General features: G+C 41.0%; 1 protein-coding gene across 1 annotated transcript in view; it reads left to right on the top strand.

The window, feature by feature from the left end:
• The first annotated feature begins 781 nt into the window (after positions 1-781).
• The window catches only part of DCLK1 (doublecortin like kinase 1), a 363,641-nt gene continuing 341,819 nt past the window's right edge, over positions 782-22,603 (top strand). The window contains 8 exon segments of the mRNA XM_030543952.1: positions 782-1,127; positions 4,686-5,074; positions 5,699-5,704; positions 15,742-15,790; positions 15,792-15,868; positions 15,871-15,960; positions 15,963-15,989; positions 15,992-16,077. Of these exon segments, the coding sequence (XP_030399812.1) occupies positions 4,699-5,074; positions 5,699-5,704; positions 15,742-15,790; positions 15,792-15,868; positions 15,871-15,960; positions 15,963-15,989; positions 15,992-16,077 (711 nt within the window). The 5' untranslated portion in view covers positions 782-1,127; positions 4,686-4,698.

The following is a 22,603-nucleotide window of genomic DNA, read 5'->3' as shown; positions in this document are numbered from 1 at the left end:
GAGAGATCTGGCCCTGAACACTGGTGGAGCCAAGCCCCTGGGCCCTGAATATTGCTGGAGCATGGGCACCATGGGCCCATGTAGCTCGCCATCCTGGCTGCCATCCAGGGAATTTGCATGCCCAATGCCCATTAATTTGAAGGGATTTGGCTTAGAAATCTCATACAATTTTGAAAATCTCAGCCATACTGTAGATGAGCCTTTAGGTAAATATTGTAGGATCTGTCTTGTGCTGTGCTAATACCTAAGGCGGGGTGGAAAAGGGTGAAGGGAACCTTTTCACACTATGCAGGCAATAGAGTAGGATATTTCCATAATGCACAGACATGCACTAAGAGAGAGCTGATAATCTGGTTAACAACATGCCAATCAGCACCGCACACACCAAGGTAGGATTGGGTTGAAGGCTGGGTGCCTGCTTAGCCAGCTAGCCTATATTTTGCCATCAGCAGAAAGTGATGCCCAGCAGACCTCGGGCATGCACCCTGCTTCAGCTGCGAACCGTGAAGCAGGCACCACAGCAGCTGCCCCTGACCCGCGCCGCGCACTCACAGGGATTTGTGGGGCAGTGCAAAATAACGGGGCCTCACGTTTTGACTGACTTTCCCAGTAGGGGCCTCTGCCCCCCGCCATTTCGGAATCACACGAGCGGCACCAGCGAAAACAAGCAGCGCCCCTTTCTCCTCCCCCGCACCTAGGCAGGAGGACAGGGCGCCAAGGGAAGAGCCCGGCGGGGCAGGCGGCCCGGAGCGGCTGAGCCCATTATTCCCCCCGGCGCCGGGAGGGAGGGAGGCTGTGGCGGCGCCGCCCTCTGGAGAGGGAGCCGGCGAGAGGCTGGTGTGAAGAGCAGCATCTCAATGAGGGACGGGCTAATGCAAATCGCCGCAATCACCAGCAGACAGTAGAAGAAAGGCGAAGCAGCTGCCGCCCAGCCTCAGCAGCAGCACCGGCCGGCCGGGGGGCCAGAAGACACATAACAAAAGGCATCCGAGCTGCTCTCTGCGACCACAGTTGCAATCAAAGCAGGGTGGCAGAGTTGCTGATCGGAAACCCAGCACCCCCTTCACAACCAGCCTACTTAGGTTTGGGGCAGAGGCGCTTCCAGCCCCAACCCCCCCAAGAAATAGGTAAGTGTTTTGATCTGGCAAACCAAAGGCAGTTTTTCTTACAAGCTCCATGCCAAGCTTTTCCTGCTGTAATGTACGTTTCTAGCCACCCTACTGCGTGTGTGCACCTGCCCCTTTTGTCTGGGTCTCTGCTTTTTGAGGTAGCTGAATTTGAGGGCAGGATGGTGACTAGGCTCGATGTTGCCCCCACTTTCCCTCGCTGTAGTTAGGGCTGCGTAGTTTGCCCCTTTTTTTGCTGTGTGGTAGAGATTGTGAGGAGGATCCTCTCTCTCTTTGAGAAATGGTCTGACATTGGGTGGCAGACTCTGCTATGGAGCAAACCAGCTATATGAATAGCATGCTCCGCTTTCTTTCTCTCTCTCTCTTTTGAAGAGGTGGCTAACTAAGTATTCCCCGACTCTATATTCTGCTTTAAATTCCATTTTCTTCATTTATAGTGCACCTTGCTGCTTAGCTCTGGCGATTTTTCTCGCTGATTTTGGAGAAGCCAATTATGTAATTATACCTGCAGTGTTGAAAATGTGCAGACAGTTATGGAAAATGTATTTTTCTCTCATCATGGGGCCAAATCATGCCATCAGTTTTAAAGCAGAGCTTCTTGTTTAAAAACTGATGGCACAATATGGCCCATGAATAGAGGGTTCAGCTGGCTTAGTTGCATTTCAAACACGTTTTGAGCCACCTCAGAAGAATAAATATTTTTTGAAATCATTATAACCTACATTAGATTGAATTGAGGAAATCGTTAGAAAATCCACTCTGTTGCAGTCTTTATTGACTAATCTTTATTGTATCGGTGTACGTATTTGGGTCTGAGTGATTCTTTTATGTAATCGCCCGCTCACACCTACAGAGAGAGAGTGTGTGTGTGTGTGTGTGTGTGTATCTGCCTCTAATAGATGTATGTGGTATGAACTGGGGGGCCTGTGCCTTTTATATAGTAACATCTGATCAAACCAAATAACTGTCTAGAATTTCACTGGGTTAGTCTGGCCTTCTGATATGAACACACTGAAGTGTGAATGGCAGGAGCATGTTGTTCTAGGAAGAATCTTATTTCCCTTTTAAAGGGGTTTAATTGAGGCAACAAAAATTTGTGAAAGTAGTATGGGCCATTCCTCATATCATCTGTTAGTAAGACCCAAGATTACTAAAAATGAACATTTTGAGATGTTTCTTTTACAGGAGAGGTGTGTATTTTCTTTTTTCTTTAATTTGACTTGGTTTGGACAATGAAACCACAATAGACATTGGGGAGTGTTTTTTGGTGTGGTGTTTTTTTTTGTTCGCATCGGTTTCACTTCCCAAGTACCGTCTTTGGATTGCAAGCTCTGTAAGGGGATGTTTACATCCCAATAAATGGCTTTTACTGGAGTAATAACTTTAAAAAAACCCACACAGCAAAACATGGTGTCAATCTTGGGCCTATATTGACCTGACAGTTCCTCTTTAAATAATGTAACTTTTATCATTCTCGGTATAGTGGGGTAACAGTGAAGTGCTGGTCCAGAGAGAAGTGCTGTTCTTTTCTTCAAACTGAAGTTTTGTCAGGGTGGGGGCAGGGATTGGTCTAGAAAGGTATTTTCCATGGTTGGGGGTGGAGAAAGGAAGGGTGGCTGGATATGTGTGTGTAGCTGTTTTTTCTTTTAATACAGCAAATCTTATATGCAGATACAAGGCAAAGTATGTAAATATACCCAGGATCCCATGTTTGGATACTAAAATGAATCAAGCTCTCACTAAATTGGAATAAATAGCCTACACAAGGACCCTGCTCTTGCACTGGCTTTGGTATATGTGAATAGCCCTATGAATTTGTGAGGGACTACTCACATGCTTGAGAGTTGGGCACTGAGGCACACTATTCACTTGAACATATACCTGTATAAACAAAATGGTATCAGTCCATCTCTCTGTCATATTGGACTATTTCTCTGTTGTTGATTTGTTTTGTAACTGTCATTTAATGATTAGTGGTAATGAAGCTGGTTCTCTCTCTTCTCTTCTTCCCCTCCCCTTTTTATTGGAAATCAGTGAGAGAGTGCCCTTCTAAATTAGGTCTGTGAATCTGTGCTATAAATAAATGTGCTGTGCTTTGCTGTTCTGCAGACAAATCTAGGTGTCTCTTAAAACTAAACGAGACTAGTCTATTTGTTTAAAATAACAAACCAAACACAATTGAAGGATTTATTTATATAGAGATGAAGACTGACATAACAATTGCAGTAACATATGTTTTATGTTTTTCACAAGATTAGTTCAGGATTCTTTTTAATACATATACCTTGAAAAAAGGGAGTGAGTGCTACACATTCCCTTACATATAAATAAAGTGGCTTAGATCTTCACAGTATGTGCTATATTAAAAAGTTGGAATCATTCAATTAAGAACCCAGTCATGCTGGAGCCTTAGTTATGGTTGTCTCAGGTGTCTGGCATCAGTTGCTAATTCATAATATTTCTCAAGTTGTCAATCAGTCAGTGATTTATACCAACTGGAGTTACAGATTTTTCACCAGGAAAAACTATCAGGGATAGGGGAGGGATAGCTCAGTGGTTTGAGTATTGGCCTGCTAAACCCAGGGTTGTGAGTTCAATCCCTGAGGGGGCTATTTGGGGATTGGCCCTGCTTTGAGCAGGGGGTTGGACTAGATGATCTTCTGAAGTCCCTTCCAGCACTGATAATCTATGAAATTCTGAACATTAGTAAAGGATAGTTACTGCTTTACTCCTTTCTTATATATTCTGTAAGATAGTTTGCTCAGTGGATAATATTAGTTTCAGGAGCTCCTATTAACCACGTCTGTTTGTTCTGTGGTAATTGAGTGCCTCCACCTGTTCAGTGTGTGGTTGTTGGTATGGGAGTGGTGTTAACTCCAATCAGTCTAGTGTAGAACATGGGGTGAGGTAAGATGTAATGGCTGTCTGGAGCAAGACTTTTTCATCTGTGAAAATGACCAACACAGCCAACTCACTTGTATTAATAGCCGGGATTTCTATTGCTAACCTACATGACTGCTTCATCTGAACTGTTCTTAATTGGTTGTCACTCATTGGCTGTCAGTAAATATAATCCACTAAGTGGTAACTTCTTTGTGGTCAGACTTGGAATGAGCAATGTTGAAAGCATGAGTGAGTTGGTTGTCACTTTTAATAGGATTGGAAGCTTCACTTGGATGCAAGACTAGCGAAAATCAGTTCATCTGCTCTTCTTCCCAGTAGCTCAACTTTGTACCATATATTAATGTCACATAGACATCGTATGTCTCCTTAGTTTTTTATCTAAAGATTTTTTTGTGTGGTGGTGATGGTCTGCTTCTTGGTATAGTATAAATATGGCAACTAAGTTACTGAGTCTGCTTTCTGGTGAGCAAGGTTTTTCAATGTGCTGTATGGTTATGGTTTTAAAAAAAATGTAGCAGGGTTTAATTGATTAACCTTGATCAGTCTACAGGAGAGCCTCCTATAGTGTTTTATTTGTACACTGAATTCTTATGAGCTCTAAATGGAGTTCTAAAAATACTTTATCTATTGAATTCTTTCTCTTTCTCATCTCAGATTTACATCAAAGATGTCCTTTGGAAGAGATATGGAGCTGGAACACTTTGATGAGCGTGATAAAGCACAGCGATATGGCAGAGGGTCACGGGTAAATGGTCTGCCTAGCCCTACCCACAGTGCCCACTGCAGCTTTTACCGAACCCGCACTCTACAAACGCTCAGTTCTGAGAAAAAAGCCAAGAAAGTTCGTTTCTATCGCAACGGAGACCGGTATTTTAAAGGGATTGTCTATGCCATCTCCCCCGACCGGTTTAGATCTTTTGAGGCCCTGTTGGCTGATCTGACTCGAACTCTGTCTGATAATGTGAATCTGCCCCAGGGAGTGAGAACAATCTACACCATTGATGGTGCCAAGAAGATTTCCACCTTGGACCAGCTAGTGGAAGGTGAATAAGAGAGGCAGGGTGTAAAGTTCCTATCTGTATCACTACTTTACTTTACCACTGTTATATTTGCATCAATGCATGCTTAATATTTCAAATATGTTTTGAGCTTCTTCAAGACTAACTTTCCACAAATATGAGGAGTTCATAGTATTGTGATTCAAATGATCACCTAGGCTTTTCTTTTCTCATGGGGGGGAACCTACATCTCAATCATAGCTTGAAGCATATACTGTCTACTTGCACTTAGGAGGAAGCTATTTGTCTCCTTTTAGGACCATGGGTTCTATATTCCTTTCTGAAAGTGATGACCTTTCCCTTTCTCCTCCCTTCATGGTAGCCCTCCTAGATTTCAGAGCTCTCTGACAGTTCCTAATTTCATATTAAAACCTTGCTGAAGGGTTGTAAACTAAACTATAACAATCCATTGGTACCCTTATTTATCTACTTGTTAAAACAGCAGACATCCTCAGTGATACTAAGGGCCAGCACTGATGGGGTTTAAAGAATTTCTCTCACTTCATAGTGAAGACCTCTAGTTGTTCCTCTCCAATAAATGTCTTGCTGTATGTGGGTGGAGAGTACTCCAGTTACTTAACAGAAGTAAAAGTAGGTTCTATGATAAAGGCGAATGTCACTCTTCAGCTCAATCAGGGCCCATTGTCTGAACCATAAATTGCCATTTTATTTCTCCTGCAATGCAGTGGTGATATCAAACCCATGAGCAGTGGAATACACATTGTTCCTTAGTGCTGGAGAACTCCAAATTCAGAGTCATCTTCTAAACTGGGGCTCCCTCGCCTCAAGTGCAGGACACTGACTCCAAGATACTTGCTGTCTTGCCTTTGGCTTCTTTCTCCACACAGAGAGAACAGTTCTCAGAATAGAATAAAGAAACCTAGTGTCTAACTTTCTTCCTAGTCAAGTGGAACGGAGCTCCAGTTATAGTTCTGGAGTGTACGAGCTTTACAGAGGAAAGGATAAAACATAATTTAATCCCCAAACATAGTAACATGAGAGACCTGCTGTCAGCCCAGCCTGTGGCCATAACTGTGTGAATGTATTTTAGCAAAACTTAAAGGTAAATCTTTTGCCTATGTGGGTAGGAGGGAAGAAGAGTCCTCACACTTTTTAGTACTATTCTACTCTTAAACAAAAATACCTTGAGTAACCCTGCAAATTTGGTCCTGACCTATTAATTGTTACTAATGTGAGCAGTCCTATTGATTTAAGTAGGTATTTATTTATATTTCTATAATGGCTAGAGGCTTCAGTGAGGTACTAAGTGCTGTACCCTCCACTTGTGTTGGGTTTTTTTAATGTCCTTGTGACACAACTAATCATTTCAGCATATGGTGAGAAGGGAACAGGTAGAGAAACTAATATGAGGAAGGAAAGAGGATACTAATAAACAATATATTTGGCATAACAAAGCAATCTCTGCACACAAAATACTTAGCTGTTATCAAGGGATTTTTGTAGGCATCACAGCGGAGAAAGGTCTTAAGGAGGGGTTTGAAAGAAGACAAAGTGGTAAAGGAGGAATTTTTTACAGAGCTCCTCCCTGCGTAGGAGGCAGAATGAAAGACCATGTAGAAGTGCTTGAGTGAAAGATGGGTGCTTGAGTGTCAGTGGGACTGCTCTCATAAGTAAGGGATTGCAGGTTCAAGCCCATAACTCTGGTTTCGGGGTTTCAGATTCCAAGGTAGGATTGGAGCAATAGTAGACCTGTGCAGTATTTATATTAGGCTGGGGGAAAGTAACTACCAGGAGGGCGGTGAAAGAAATAGCCATTGCTATCCATTCCAGGACAATGCTTCTCTTTTCTTTTAAATAATTAATTGAGCTCTTCATACTATTTACTGATGCAGTCACCAGGAAGCAAATGTCCTTAATATAAATGCTGACTGGCTGTAGCTAAAACCTATGCAAAAGCCAGCTATCAAGGACAGTGAACATGATGCAGAGGGTATATTAAAATTAAATTACCTTGCAAATTTAACCTGATCAGCTGATGCACTTATCTAGTAATTTATCAGTTATTGCCAACCTATGAAATAATGTGGATGATATTGATTATTGGAATACCACTGTTTAAAGTGAAAATCTCCCTTTTTTTAATTAGAGAGAGAAAGTTGGTTATTTTGGGGCAGGCAAACCGAATGTCTTCTCTTCCTGTGCCTACCCCTCCACCAGGAGTGTTGGTGTAATGCTCAAATCTAAAATGTATATTCCTATTTCTATGTGCCACTGGTAGGATTGAAAGGAGTAAATCCTTGTGTATAATTAAAAAATACGTGCTTGCCTCACCCAAAAAGAGTTGGTTTGTTCTGGAGATCTGGTGCTGTACTTGTATAAAACTGCAAGATGGAATACTTTACAGATTTACAAGCCAATCGGAACAATGCAGAGTACAGAGTCACTCACTGGCTGTTAATGGAATGAGTTTTTTTTTTAAACCTCCTTTTTTTCTTTTTTTTTCTTTTCAAATTTAACAGACTTTGCTAGTTTATAACAGCAATAATTAGCTTGCAGCTGTTGCTTTTTGTTTAAAGAGCTGGAAAATCACTTGGCTTTGCCACTTCCCCAATTACATTCCTGTTCAGGCTGTTAATATGTCAAGTGTTGCATTGTGTTTTATGATTAGACTAATGCTTTCTCACTACGTGTACTAACTTTGTGAGATCTTTTTCACTCAGATATTTTCCTTTCTTTTTGATGGAAGTTACATTTTTGATGAGGCTATGTCTACACTGTCATGTATGTCGGCAAAACTTACGTCGCTCAGAGGTGTGAGTATTCCATCTCAGTGAGCGACATAAGTAAGCTGGTATAAGTGCTATGTTGGTGGAAGCTTCTCCCACTGCCCCTAGCTTCTGGCACTCATGGGGTGGGTCAGGGGTTAATGCCAATGGAAGGGTTCTATCCTGTCTGTATAGGAGTCTTCACCATGTACACTGCAGCAACGCAACTGTACCAGTACAGTTGTGCCACTGCTGCACTGTAATTGTAGACATGCCCTTAGGTGCAAACCCTGTAACTAGTGATGGTTCATTCTGAAATTCAGAGTTCTTTCTTTTCTTATCCTTCCCTCTCCACTGAGGAGAATGCTGCACGCTTCCCGTAGGAGTGGGGCGAGGGAGGACTTTTTCTGTCTTCCTAGGATGACTCATGAAAAGTGTTGACAGGCTCTGGAGAGAGATGCTCTTGGCTGTAAGGATGTGGCTATAACGGAGCTGTGTGGGAGGTAGTTCCGAAGGAACAAATAGGATGAAAATTGGCTGCTTTGCATCAGCAATATTCTTTGTTGGTATGCAGGAAGCCTAATTCCTGAAACGACCAGTCAGGTGAAATTTCTTTTTCTTTTCTTTTCTTTATTTTTTTTTTCCAAAACACTTCAGGAATCGTAGATGCATCTTCCATTAATTTAAATTAAAATCTACTAGGCTACTTTGAAAAATTCAACTCCGATTTCTTTGGCAATAAGACCTAGGAAATGCCTTGGTTTTGCTAAGGAAAGGTGCACAGATCTTCAATGTCCCCATAATTTGCTACCTTTCCTTCTCCTTTCACCTCAGCCAAATGAAGGACTGTAATGGCCTTTAGAGTTACTTTCTGCTGTCAAATCTAATGTTGTAAATAGCTTCTGAACACTGACTTGCTATACATGGATTTGGGTGCTAAACGGTGAAGATATTTTCATTCCTCCTGATACAAATGAAATCAAGAAATTTACATATTGCAAATACTACCTGATCATAGAAATGTAGCAAGACTAAGTTATCTATTCTGTACACAACTCTCAGGAATTGGCAAACACTTAATTTATCTTGCTGTTCCATATAAACCATGGGGATTCATAGAAGTATATTAAGTGGACCCAAGAAAGGGTGGACTTGCAGTTCTGAGCCTTAAGAACTGTTGTTGTACGTCTTAATTAAGAACAATAATAGATTGGATTAAGCGTGAAAACTTTAAAACATGGGTTATATATTCCTCAACCTTAGCTCTTGTGGTAATAGTCCAATTACCAAAAAGAAATAAATCATGAACTCTATGGCCATGATTGTGCTTATTTTATTTGTATTCCCATAGTGCCTACAAGCCCTCGTCATTTACCAGGACCCCATTGTGCTAGGTGCTGTACAACACAGAACAAAAAGACAATCCCTGGCCCAAAGAGTTTATAATCTAAGTATAAAACAGATGGATGCAGACAGAGGAGTACAAGGAAACAATGATACAATATTGGTCAACATGGCAGGCAGAAGTATCGGGTCACCAGTGATCTAATTGTTGTGAAACTTTTTGGTAGGCCTTACCTCAAAGGAGGGTTTGAAAGGAGAGTAATGAGGTAGCTTTGTGCATGGTTCTAGGGAGCTCCCCGCAAGCATGGGGAGCAGTGTAGAAAGAAAGTGCTTGTTTGGTAAGTGGGTGATAGAGGCTGGCATCATGGGCTACTTGGAAGCAGAAGCTCTCCCTTCAGTAGCGAGTGAGAGATGAGCTGTGAAGGCCTTGAGAGTGAAGACAAATTGCTGATGTTTGATGAGATAGAGAAAGGAGATAAAATGGAGGGATTCAAAGAGGGGTAACATGGTCAAAATGACAGGCTAGGAAAGTGATCTTTGCAGCGGTATTCTGAGCATCTGTAGATAGTGCAGTGGGCTTCAATGGCACTACACACATGAGCATAATTAAGCATATGTGTAAATGTTTGTGGAATCAGGGCTTTGAACATCTGCAACACTTAATGTTTGGTTGTCATCCTGTCTTTGTAGTCCATTCCACCTGGTGGAAGGCGACTATCACTCCTCCACCCAATTATCCTGGGACTCTATTGCCTTCTCCGCACATGAAGGTTAAGGGGATGGGGAGGAGACAGCTGTCTCCTCCCTGTACCAGACTTTAGGAGATCCAGCCTCATTGCCCATCTTCTTTAGGAGATGCCTTCCTCTAATCCCCCTCCAATTCTGTTTTATTCTGGAAACAGACCCCCTGTTGATCAATACTTGCAATAGTCACCTGCTGCCAGGAGGCATTAGCAATTTGTTTGGCTGCCACTGCCACCATGCCTCAAAATCCCTGCTGGCTTCACAGATGGCAAACAGTTCCATCCCTAATAGCAACTGTAATCATATCCACTCTCCATTCCTCAGATGCTGAACATGCAACTGCATGACAGGCAACCATCACCCTACCCACTCACATAACTTAGCCACCAGCTAATTATCCTCTTCTGGCCTTGTCCAACCATGAGGGCCAGGAAGCTCCCCTGTAAGACCATCTGCAGTATCTCAGGCTAGGAAAAGGACCAGGCTTTACTTCTAGTCCTTAACTCCACCCACTTAAAAGCTTGATGAGCAGGATAATGGACACATTAGTCAAGAGAATATTAACATACTAGAAAAGACCAAAAGGGCAACTAAAATGCAACTTTGCTCCTTTTCTTAGAATGTTCACGGAAAGAATTAATGCTTCCTCCTCCTCCTCCTAGCAGACATTTTGCCTCTTAGTGGCCATCTTTTACAGATCCTTTAAAGAGAACAAGCACAGCACATCATATAAGAACAGTTCTGCACTGGAAAAACTACCTTTGCTGGCAAATGTAGACCAGTCCAGTGGGTAATTTTTTTTTTTTTCTTCAGGCACAGACCAGGCCTAAGTTTCTTTCTTTTTAAAGATTGCTGTCATCTATGGCTTTGAATATTAAGATTTTTATTCTACTTGGAATAGTATAACAGCACATTAGTTTAAATGCTGAGCACTCTCAGAATTTGTAATGTGTTCGCTTGTGTATTATTGAGCCAATAAGTAAATCGTACGTGAAACATCACCCACTTTCCTGTTATTCAGCATGCTTTCTCGTTGCTTTAGTTCTGTGTCTCTTAATTTTGTACTGATTTAAGTTTCACCCTCTTCTGTGTTTACACCCTATAAATGCTTGTCAATAGCTATAATTTCCTTCACTGCTCCCTTAGTTGTCAGATAGCCAGGGCATATGATTAGGGCTAGATTGTGTCTTTTTAAGCACAATTGTAAACAAGTCATAGTACTTCAGCTTCATAACCCTGGAGTAGCCCCTATGAGACATTGTGCCTCTGAGACATCTCTTTGACACACATTTCCTCTCTGCTTCCCCCTTTTGCTCTGGGGTCATTTGCTGTTGGCCCTTACCAAATTTCAGCCACTGTCCCCATCCCCCATAAAAGGGAAAAGAGTGACTGCAACTTTATGGCTATTAACAGGCGTCCCAGCCACTGCTGCTACCTGGACACGGTGAAGCACCTGAAATTCCAGCAAGCCCCTCCGATTTGTGAGCTTTGACAAAGTCCAAGTTGAAAGATGGGATTGCTTCCATACTCCTTTGTCTTCCTCCTTCCTCCACCTTCTCCAAATTGCTTCAGTCTTGTTCGGACTGAATCGCAGCCAGCTAATCCTTATTCAAGCCCCAGCTTACGGGGCTTCCTCTTCTTTAGACTGAGGCTCTTATTTAAACTATGGCTAAATGTTTATGACTGTGTCTACACTTGCCTCATAGCAACTGTGAGTGAACCTTAAGGAAAATTAACTCTCGTTCTGTGGCTACCAGTATAGAGTGGAAGAGAGATACTGAATCTCCTCATTGGATTGTGGATCCTAGCCCTGATGAGCACTGACATAATTCCAGTACTCCATGTTAGTCACAGAAAAACTTTTTTGTTTCCCTTTAATCAAACTTCTAAGGGAAAAAAGATATTTTCAGAACAGGAAACAGAATCAAGGTGAACACTCTTTGCATTTTGGCTGGTTTGTCTTATCACAAAGGCAATTAAGGTGGGAGGATTAGTCTTAACTTTGAACTTTCTGACCGCTATTAATTAGGGTCCTGATTCAGGAAAGTTAAACGTGCTGAGGTGCTTCCCTGGATTAAAAATGCTTTCCTGAATTGGGGCCTCAGTGTTAAAAAACTTGCATATATGTATCACTATGAAATCAGGGTGTAGTTTACATAGGACAGGACAAATACAATACACTTCTCAAGCACTGAATTCAGTGGCCTTTAGGAACATACGTGCAACTCCCACAGCTGCAAACTGACTTCCCTGAAGTTGTCCTATGGTAAATGATATATTTGTAATTCTGTATTGGAAACTTACCATATTGCATCACAACTTCAAGACTACTTAAAAAATAAGCTGCATCTAGTCTTCCTCCTCCTCTTTAAAACAAACAAAAAGCCATGAAAATAACAATCCAGTTTAGGTAGAGCAAGTTACCTAAATTTACATAAACATTTAGAACCATATGAAATCTAGGCTGTTCCATTTTAGGAAAAATGTACCTTAATAGAAGGATGATATCACTGTTTGGTGCAATGCTGCAGTAAAACTGGCAGCTGAAATTGCCGAGGAAAGTCTGGCATACAAGCCAGCAAAATCAGTGACTGCTTTCTCACTTTTTGTTTTATAGGTAGCTACTAATGCGATAACCAAGAGTAAATACTTGCACCATGACATGCTCACTCCTCTGTTGCTGTTCAGTAGGGACCTAGTTCTGCAGATCATGCAGAATGGGCTACCCAAAGCTTTATTTGGGGAAAAAAGGGGGCAAATCCTGCATGCTTGGTACATTAATGGTCTATCTTTTGGGGTGGTAATAGTTGTAAAAATCCATAATATATTTAACTAACCAGCATGATATTTAGCTGTAAACTATAATGCAGAATGGAGGTAGCCTGCCCCTTGGAAATATGACAGCATTCTAAAATGATTATTTTTTTTCTAGACAGTATTCCTCTAATTCGTTGACTGCTCAGTCAGTTGCCTTGTTGCAACAACACCGTCTTAATGTAAACTTGTAACTGTCAGAAAAGCCTGCAAACTATTTTAATAAACCTAAGTAGACACACACTATTTTGCTATTGATTGTGAATGCCCAGAAATAAGTGGCTTTGTTAATGTAAGAGGGCCTAAAATACTTTGACACGAGTTCCTCTCTATCAAAAGTAAACCCATTCTATACAGTGTATTGACTTACTGCATAAAACATATGTCTGTAAAGCACTCTTTAAAAAAATTCTGATTATATTAATAGCTGTACTTTAAAATTCTTGAAATCTATGGATGAGATGTTTTACACAAAGAGGAAGCACTTACATAGTGTTTGACCTTGCAACAATGGAATAGTTAGTGCTAAAAATATTGGTCAGGGACACGGGTAAAAGAGAATGTGTCTTGTTTGATCACACTTAGATCATTACTACATTTAATCGCTAAATCCTTTTGTTCTGAGGCTACCAGCTATGTACATTTTGTAGTAAAGGAAGTGCTTAACTCTATCTCTCATAAAAGGAGCAGAAGTGGGGTTATTTTGGTCAGTCATTTCTTAACACCTAGGCTTTGCAATGACATTTGAAATGTTATTGCAAACTTGAATCTACATCATGAATAAAATGTGATTAAATATTTCCCTTCCCCTGCCCTCCTGGCATTTTATTGTCCAGTTTAAAGAGACAATCCAGCCTTCTTACAATTTTTTTATTTTGATTACTGTAATCTCCTCCTGGCTGGCCTTTCTGAGATTCTTATAGTATCAGTCTTCCTCCATAATGGCCTTAAAGATTATCTTCTTCATTTGTTCTGCTGACGTTGTTGCCTCCTCCTTTTGAGTCCCTCCACTGGCTTCACCTTGCTCACCTCATCAAGCACTTAACTTTTCATTGTTACCTTTTGGGCAACACACAGATCCATCCTGGCATAGGTCTCAGGTCTTATCTGTTCTTTCTGTCCCCAGCCCCTCTATTTCTCCAGTGATGATAGTCTTGACACTTGCATATCTTCACACATCAATGCGTTTTTACATGCTGCGCCATGTGAATGGAATGACATCCCACTTGGTCCAGAGATCCATTAACTTCTCCTTATTTGACTACTTTCTAAAAGCTCATTTCTCCTTGTCCACTGACTTTTGGGTTTGTAATAATTAGGGCCTTTCCAAATTTGCGGCCCTGAAAAATGCGTCACAAACCAAGAAATCTGGTCTTTTGTGTGCTTTTACCTTATACTATACAGATTTCACAAGGGAGACCAGCATTTCTCAAATTGGGGGTCCTGACCCAAAAGGTAGTTGCAAAGAGATCACAAAGCTATTTTAGGGGGGTCGTGGTATTGCCACATTTACTTCTGCATTGTTTTCAGAGCTGAGCAGCCAGAGAGTGGTGGCTGTGGCCCAGGCATTTTGCTGCCTCTGAAGGCAGCACCCCGCCAACAGCAGTGTCGAAGTAAGAGTGGCAGTACCATACCAGGCCATCCTTACTTCTGTGCTGCTGGTAGCAGCAGCTCTGCCTTCAGAGCTGGGCTTCTGTCAGCACATCTGCTGCTCAGTGCAGAAGTAATGGTAGCAGTACTGCACCCCCCCCCCCCAACACTCAACAATAACCTTGCAACCCCCAGCTTATTTTGGGTCAGGACTCCTACAATTCCAACACCATGAAATTTCAGATTTAAGTAGCTGAATTAAAAATTTATCACTTTTAAAATCCTATGACTGTGAATTTGACCAAAATGGACCGTGAATTTGGTAGGGCTCTAATAATAACACACAAACAGAAACCTGCAGTTGCTCTCCTAGATTTTTTTTTTCCAGTGATTTGTACTCTCTCCTGTTGTGGTGGTACAGAGTGGGTTTTTTTTTCCCTGCCTTGTACAGCACAAAGCATCTTGGGCTTAAGTACTAACACATGGTTTTATTATGTTACATACATTAGACTACTGAAACTGGAAGAATGAAAACATCTAAATTCTCTTTGTGAATTCTCTTGGTTTTAACCTCTTGCACTAACTTCAGTTTCAGCACGGATACAGCCAATGTCATTTCTGGCTCCTGCACTGATATAGTGTTTGGTGCTTCAGGGAAATGTTTAATTCTAACAGAAAATATTGTAATGGTATCTTTAATGGGAAATGTTTTCCTAGTGACCTTAATCAGTTTTTAACACTGTGGTTAAGCTTTGTAACTTTTGGGCCAGAAGTATTTTAACATTGTGAAATCTGTCATTTTAATTCACTCTTTCCATATTAGTTTAAATTAAGTTTCAACTTGTTTAAAAAAATGAGCCTCTGATTATTCACTATGAAATTAACACAATTTTAAGTTCAAATGTTGAGAACCTTATTTTAAGGAAAAATATCATTATTTCTAAATTATTTTTCCTAGTACTATTGTTGTACTGTACTTCAAAAGTATGTGAGACCTATGTTTTGTATACAGCACTGCGAGCTTCTGAAAATCCTGTTGAAGACATGAAATCAGAGGGCCACTTCAAATAATCTGTTGGGGGGGGGAGGGGTTTGGAAAACTCTGCTTGTTGCATATCTGTATTAAAAAGCAGCAATGGAGTATTCAAAGTAATTTAAGAAACTGTCTGAAAAACTTGCAAATAAGAAAACTGCTGCTTTAATCCAGTGTGTAAATGTAGTTTCTGATATTATGCTAGAGTAGGTGGCAAAGTGCACATCTTTCGAAGACCATATTATGATCTGCAGTGTCTTAGCAGAGAGGATGGAGAGGAGAGAAAAGACATGATTGATACAGGGCAGATCAAAAATAGGATGTAGTTGGGTAAGAAGTCTTTTGCATTAGTCCTGACATATTGGTCTGACGTGTTTTTCTTTTTTCCCTCAGGGGGAGAGCTATGTGGTGTGGTTCAATAGAACCTTTCAAAAAACTGGAGTACACAAGAATGTAACCCAAATTGGTCAGTGAATGTTAAGACAACATCCACTTCCCGTACGGTGCCGTCTCTTGCCGCTGCCAAAGGAATCCTTCAGATGCAAGAGAGAATAAAGATTTCATTAGGCCTAAACTGGTCACCATCATCAGGAGTGGTGTGAAGCCACGTAAAGCAGTCCGATTCTGCTTAATAGGAAGACAGCACATTCATTGAACATGTTCTTACTGATATAACTGATGCCATCAAGCTGGATTAGGGAGTAGTTAAACGCCTGTACACACTGGATGGAAAACAAGTAAGAGATTTCATTTAATAATCTCTAGAAAACTCCCCCGATCCCCTCAAAATGCAGTGTCTTGTCATCACCTTTAGTAACTTGTATGGTAATTATTTAATTTTGTTGCAATGGGTACTCCATGACTGGTGTTTCACTGCTGGTCTCCTGAATAAGGTTGATATAAATGTTTAAGTTAGAGGTTTGGGTATACTGATTGATACAAAAAGCATAATTTTAGTAAAAGATCTTTCAGGAATGTTTGGCCACTTGCCTCAATGGATGGTCTGGTTATTTATGTGTGTTTTGTAGCTCTTAAATCTGCCACAAATCAAATTTGGCTATGCTGGCTGTGAAAATGTATGTGTCAGAAGCCAGAATGAAAGAATGTGATACTAAGTATGCTGAACTCCATTTCTTTAACTTGTCTTTGTTTTTTCTTTTTTCTTTTCGGTAACAGTATTAGAACCATGGTTACCCTTAGTGTCTGTAATTTCTAACAACGTGGACACATCACAGTGTATTGGAACGTAATATATTGCATAGAAAAATGTACCTTTTAACTTCTTGAGGCATAATTTCACAGTTGTAACTTCTTTCTTCTTCTTTACAATAGGATAGTTTAAAGTTCAGAAAAAAGGTGGGTGGGAACTTTCCCTCAGACAGAGAGCGGCATGGGGCCTGTTGACCCATGGTGCCCAAACTTGTCAACGAATCTCTTCCAGGTGGCCCAAAGAGCTGCTCCTTCATCTTTCCAAAACCATATATATTTAAGCAATGTCTTTTTCTGCTAAATGTAGCCTGACCAAAACACTGTTCAAATTCTAGAGGCTTTTTTGACCAAGTAAATATAAATGACCACTCTCTTCTGTGTAATGTGCCCTATTGCTTTGGTGTTTTTTTTCTTTTGATGTAAATTTAATCTTAAAATATATGGATGATAAATATTGAAGAGGTAATAAACTCGCAGGAGGACAGAGGCAAACTACAGTGTGATCTGAATCAATTAGAGCAGCAATGGCTGCAGGTAAACAAGGGGAGATGTGGTATTTTATAAATGTTAATGCTTACCCAAAGGAAATAGCTCAGATACAAAATGTAGAGATAAAACGAAGCAGAAAAAAAAGTTGCATTTAAAGTCTGCCCCTCTCTCTTGCAATAGTTAGTGTCCAAATATTTTTCATGTAAGCATGCCTGTAACTGACAGGATTGTAGGAGAGCAGACTGCCTGAGAATATTTGTATCTTGAGACGCTATCCAGTTCACAATATAAGAAGTAGACATTGAGGAATAGCACAACTTCATTGCCATCTCCAAAAGTCCCATGTACAGTAAAAACACTTCATGTAGAATGATTAGCATCTTTTTTTTTTCTTAAGTTGGTAACTCCTGTGAGACAGTACAGAGTGGAAAAACTGGATGTCAGCAGTGAGAAGCTGTGAGAGGGCGACTTCAGGGAATGGTAATGGGAGACAATATTTTACCTCAAATAAGGGCCAAGTCTGTAGTGACTAAAAACCATTCCCATCTGCAGGTTAATAACCTACATGTGACACTTGCGTTGGTGATCGAAGTCCAGCTCCTAGTTTTTAAGGGTGTGCATCTGAAATATCCATCTTGCAACTGATTCGCTGGCAGTCTTGGCAGAGAAGACAAAGACTGACTGTACATGGCATTCAGCCTGCCCTATGGTCCCTCAGAGTTGAAGCACATGTGTGAGGAATGTAGTATAACTGCTGTCCATGGTGTACTTGTTTTGTGAGACGAGGCAGCATAGTTTAAGAATGTCGACTCGTAAACTGGTACAGTGGCACAGCTGCTGTAGTGCTTCAGTGTAGACACTATTCTCCCTTGGCTGTAGTCAATCCACCTTTTTGAGAATTGGAAGCTAGATTGATGGATGAATTCGTCTTGTCAAGGTTACAAGGCAAGTATCTTAACCTCTTGATACCTCCTGTTATACCTGTTTGTAAAATATTGTAGTTGCCCATCTCGCAGGGATGTTGAGGGTCAATTAATGTTTGTACAACACTCTGAATGTTTTATAAAGCACCATGTAAATGCCAAGTTTTGTAGCACATGGAGGAATCTGGACTGCAGGGGTATCAGTACAGTGTGTCTTTTTTCTTGGTAATGAGTTCACTGAAAGTTTTTTTCAGCTTATTTTTAAACTTGCTTCAAGGAAAGTGCTTTGACTCCTCGTATCCACTCTCTTCTACAGTCCACACCCTTCAGAAACACAAACAACAAACCGTAACAGAACCCTAGTCAAACTCTTTCCTCTTGTTTCTTAGAATACTTTGTTCCTTCTTCTGCAATCAGAAGTTTGAAATCGGATAGGACTGACCTAGCTGCCAGACATAAGACTTGGATGTTTCTAACTGTGGTGATATCACAGGTTGGCTGGATTTCTTGTCAAGCTGTGACATCTGAGACGAGTTCAAATCAGTGGTTTTCCTGAGAGATTCTACGTCCAGTTCTTAGCCAGTAAACCTTGTGACTACTGGAGCCTCCTTGAGATGGGTGCCCTGACAAACATGCCCTTCTCTATCTCTGTTTTGTTCTGTTTGAAGTAGTATTGTCTGCTGCCTAAGACTTATAGTAAGCGCTGGTGGGGGAGGAAGAAATTATGCCCCATTGTCTGTAAGAGACAGTCTGCAGAGTGGATAAAGCAACTTAGCTAATAGAAAGGGAAATCCAAAGATTTTTGCACTCAGCAGGAACAACTTCTTGGTCGCCTCTGTGTAAGGGGAAGTTGTGTTCCTCTCGCCTCCTTCTCTGCTAGGCAATTGCTTCTCCATTTACTCTGCCAAAATCCTGTTCTCCCATTTGGCATTAGGAGCATGATAATGGATTTCTTTATTGCTAAACTCGCATTGTGAATGATTGCTGGGAGGAAATCCATGGTAAATCCAAAATGTTTCCAGTAGTACGTACAGCTGAAGACTTCTTTTAGTGGTTCTTGTTAGGGGTTGGGAAGGATCTAGAAAACCCTACACTATCCCTTCAATATGCAGCTAAGTCTGATAAATCTGATTAGATCTTTCATCACTAATTTAAAAACAGCAAAATTGTAAAGCTTCTTGAGCCAGAAAAAGTAATTTTGTATAAGGATAAGAGAGTAAGGCTCTTTTAGGATTAGTCTTCTGAAATTTAGCAACAAAGAAATTCTTTATGCACAGTATTTCCTTGACTTTTCTAAAAACCCATCAGATTATGAAAGGACCACATATGAATTGCCCATCCACAAAGGTCTCTAACAAGAGTCCGACATACTCTTAGTGTTGGATGCAGGCACTCTTTTTTTCCCCCCCCTCCCTTTCTTAGTGTCACTACAGGTCTGCCACCAGACATGAACGAAGAAGATACATTTCTCTGCCTTGTTTTGTTCCCCCCCCCCAGCTGATTGGCCCCATCTTACTTAATATGTTACAGAATAGTTATTACCTAATTGTCTCCAGAGATGCAGTATTTAAGTGGTAGCCTTTTAAAATTTTAGAGATGCTGGATTTTGATGAGTTTATTCTTGGATTGAGAAGAGTAGCAAAGCTGGAAGTCTGGAGGCCATTTATGCCCCAAAACTTAGTTGTATAACTTCCTACATCTGTTTTTCCTTTTCTCTCCTTGGTTTTGAAAACCCTAATTCTTGGCACATAACACTTGTATAGGTTCCTATTACCTCCCACCCCATCCCAATTTTTCACACTTGCTGTCTGGTCACCCTACCCTAGATACTTTTGAAAAACATCTTTCCCTGTCTCTCCCCCTCCACTCTTGATTTAAAATTCCTCAGTGATGGTTGAGGGCCCATCAGCATGAACTTTGTTTTTGGAACGTGTGGCTTGTGCATCCATTCTTTCTGACTGGGGTGGTTTTAAGGCTACAAAGTCCTTGCTACTAAGTCCATGCTTTCCACTGTGATATCTCCAGTCTTCCTAACAGTGCCTGTGGTTTTGTTTGTTCTTTGAAGGCTTTGAACTATATATTGCCAACAGTTACTTGCTTAGAAAGAGTTTTGTGTGGTATGTTTATTGTTAAGGTAAAGGCATTATGCAGAAAACATGTTAAAAACAATAAACTGATTTAGACACACACTAAGCATACTAGGAATCACTCATCAATCTCATGGGGGCCCTAGTAAGTAGGGCACAGTTTTTTCCAACCCTTCCACAAGGGTGGGAGTCCCTCTTGCACAGAAGGTTCCTGTCCAATGGCTGGATTAGAAAGAAGGTCCTAACTCAGTTTACACCCAGCCTTTTTAATATCAAAAGCCCTTTCTTTGTTTTTTCTGGTTGCTGAAGAAAACAGTTTGAACTAGTATATGCAAGCCTCCTCAGGTGTTATATCTCTCTGGAGTGTTTTTAACATAAGTGATTATCTTAATTACCTCCCTCTCTCTCCAAACAGAGAGACTCAATTTTTGGTTCCTGAAGGAATTGTGATAACTCTCCCTCCTGGAGTTGCTTACAGTCCCTGGCCCACAGTAATACATACACTTAATATAATATTGACCCCAAAGGTATTGCTTGGGATTGAAATATGTCACAAGCTTGTCAAACTGTAGCCTGAGCTCTCTGCTCTGAAAGGGGAACAAATCAATAATGGAAATTGTAAATTATGTCACTTTAATGGAAGGCCCATTTAGGTTTCTGATTTGGTACCACTAGTGAATTCTGGTTGACGTTATGAAATTGCTGGGTCATGAAAGGCCTCTGTGTATCCACCACTGCAGACAAATCTTTGAGCATGTATGTCTCAGAGTAGAGACAATAGTGAGTTGTTAAAACTCAATAATCTGTTCACATTGAAGCACTTTGAGGTACTGTGTTTCCTGGGAGGCTAGTCTGGGTAAGATGGGGAAGATACTTCCTTTTCTTGTCTTGAGGGAATGGAGAAAGTGGAAATTTCCCAAGCAGGACATAGACAGAGGTGACCAAGCAGGAGGTTATAAAAAGACTCACCAGGGAAAGATCTTGGACAGCCACACAAGAAATTTGGGGGGAGCGGGGGGGCGGCGCGGGTAGAGGGGATGGACTGGCTAAGATCAGAGGAGGAGACCTGGGGAAGAAGGGCTCTCTGTTTCAGAAACCAAGCCATATACTAAAACCTAAGGACCCTGGATGGCCCCAGACCACCTTGACCCAAGGCTAAATAATGCTCTGGAGAGATTAGGAAATGGAGGCTCGAAAATTCATGTAGGGTTTATTATTTTTGTATAGATCTGTGTGTGTTTGTGTTTAGAATCCTGTGCAAAGTCTATATATGTTATGTGATGCATCTTATCGTGCCTCCCTGAGGGAGTAAAAACTGCAGCCGAAGTGCCTGCATAGCTGAAGTTCTTGGGGAGGGTGTTTTCAAGCTATAGGGCAAGTTTCAGCACTGGATCTAGGGGCTGGGCAGGGGACAAATAGTCACAGTTCTCATGAAGGGGTGACAGAAGATTTGCACCTCAAGAGCATGCCCATAGGTCATTTAAAATAAGCATGGTACTAGGGCTCTTTTCAGACTCCGGAGGCGTAAACTCAGAGGATCCAGTGACCGGATCCCCTCACAGCAATCTGGTGAGTGGCCAAGAAGGGGTGGTCAGCTGGACCTATGACAAGAGCCTTTCCAATATAATATATGACATGGCTTACACTTGCAAGATTATAAACCGTAAATGGAATGCAGTTTTCTGCAGCAGATTTTGCTGAATATTGTAAATCACTTACATTCATGGAATAATCTTTGAAAATGGGGATGGATGTATAATCCCAGAAATATGGTGCATGTAACCAATGCAAATCTGAATTGTGCACATAGATGCACGAGTTATCAGAGGGCTGTCATTCGGAAAGATTTTAAAAATCTCTCAAATTATTTGTATTCTATTTCGTTTGGTCATATTGTCCACAGTAAATTTTGGCCAGGTTCGCCCTTCAAAGAGGGGATAAAGATCTGGTGGATTTTTTTGTTTTTGTTTATTTCTGATGTAGACAAGCAATGCAGGTCTGTCAAAATACTGTTTAGTTACCTTGCTTTGTGTATTGCTTTCCACAGAAAGGCGGTTTTATTCACTTCCTAGGATGTATGTAAGTGTAGACCAAAGAAGTCACCAATTAGACAACACTACGTAAAGTTTAAAAAGTACTCATCCACGATCCGCAGTGACTGCCCTTCTGTGCTCTGAAATGTCAGTTCACCTCCTGGTTTTTTGGATGTATAAAAGACAGTTGATCAAATATGACATGTTCATTGATTTATTTTCATAATTGTTTTCCTACTCCATTTAAGATGTGTGATTTAAAACAAGTCCTTGCCTTAAAGATATTGGCAGAATGTACCAGTATGTCTTTCGTATGATCTCTCGAGTGCTATAATGCTAACATCTCTGCTACACTGCAGACAGTTACAGCTCTTCTGATGGACCAAATCCAAAAATGGTGGTGTGACTCAGGTTATATATAGAGTCTAAGCTTGTCATTCTCAATTAAGAAACCAAATGTAGACTGAGCTAGCTACTTCTGGTTAGGACTGAGGCATTTTGGCGAGGCAGTGTGTGGGGAAG

This window comes from Gopherus evgoodei, chromosome 1, assembly GCF_007399415.2.
Source record: "Gopherus evgoodei ecotype Sinaloan lineage chromosome 1, rGopEvg1_v1.p, whole genome shotgun sequence".
NCBI classification, from domain to species: domain Eukaryota; kingdom Metazoa; phylum Chordata; order Testudines; family Testudinidae; genus Gopherus; species Gopherus evgoodei.
The sequence above is the reverse complement of the archived record's forward strand: the minus strand, read 5'-3'. Positions and strand labels throughout refer to the sequence as shown.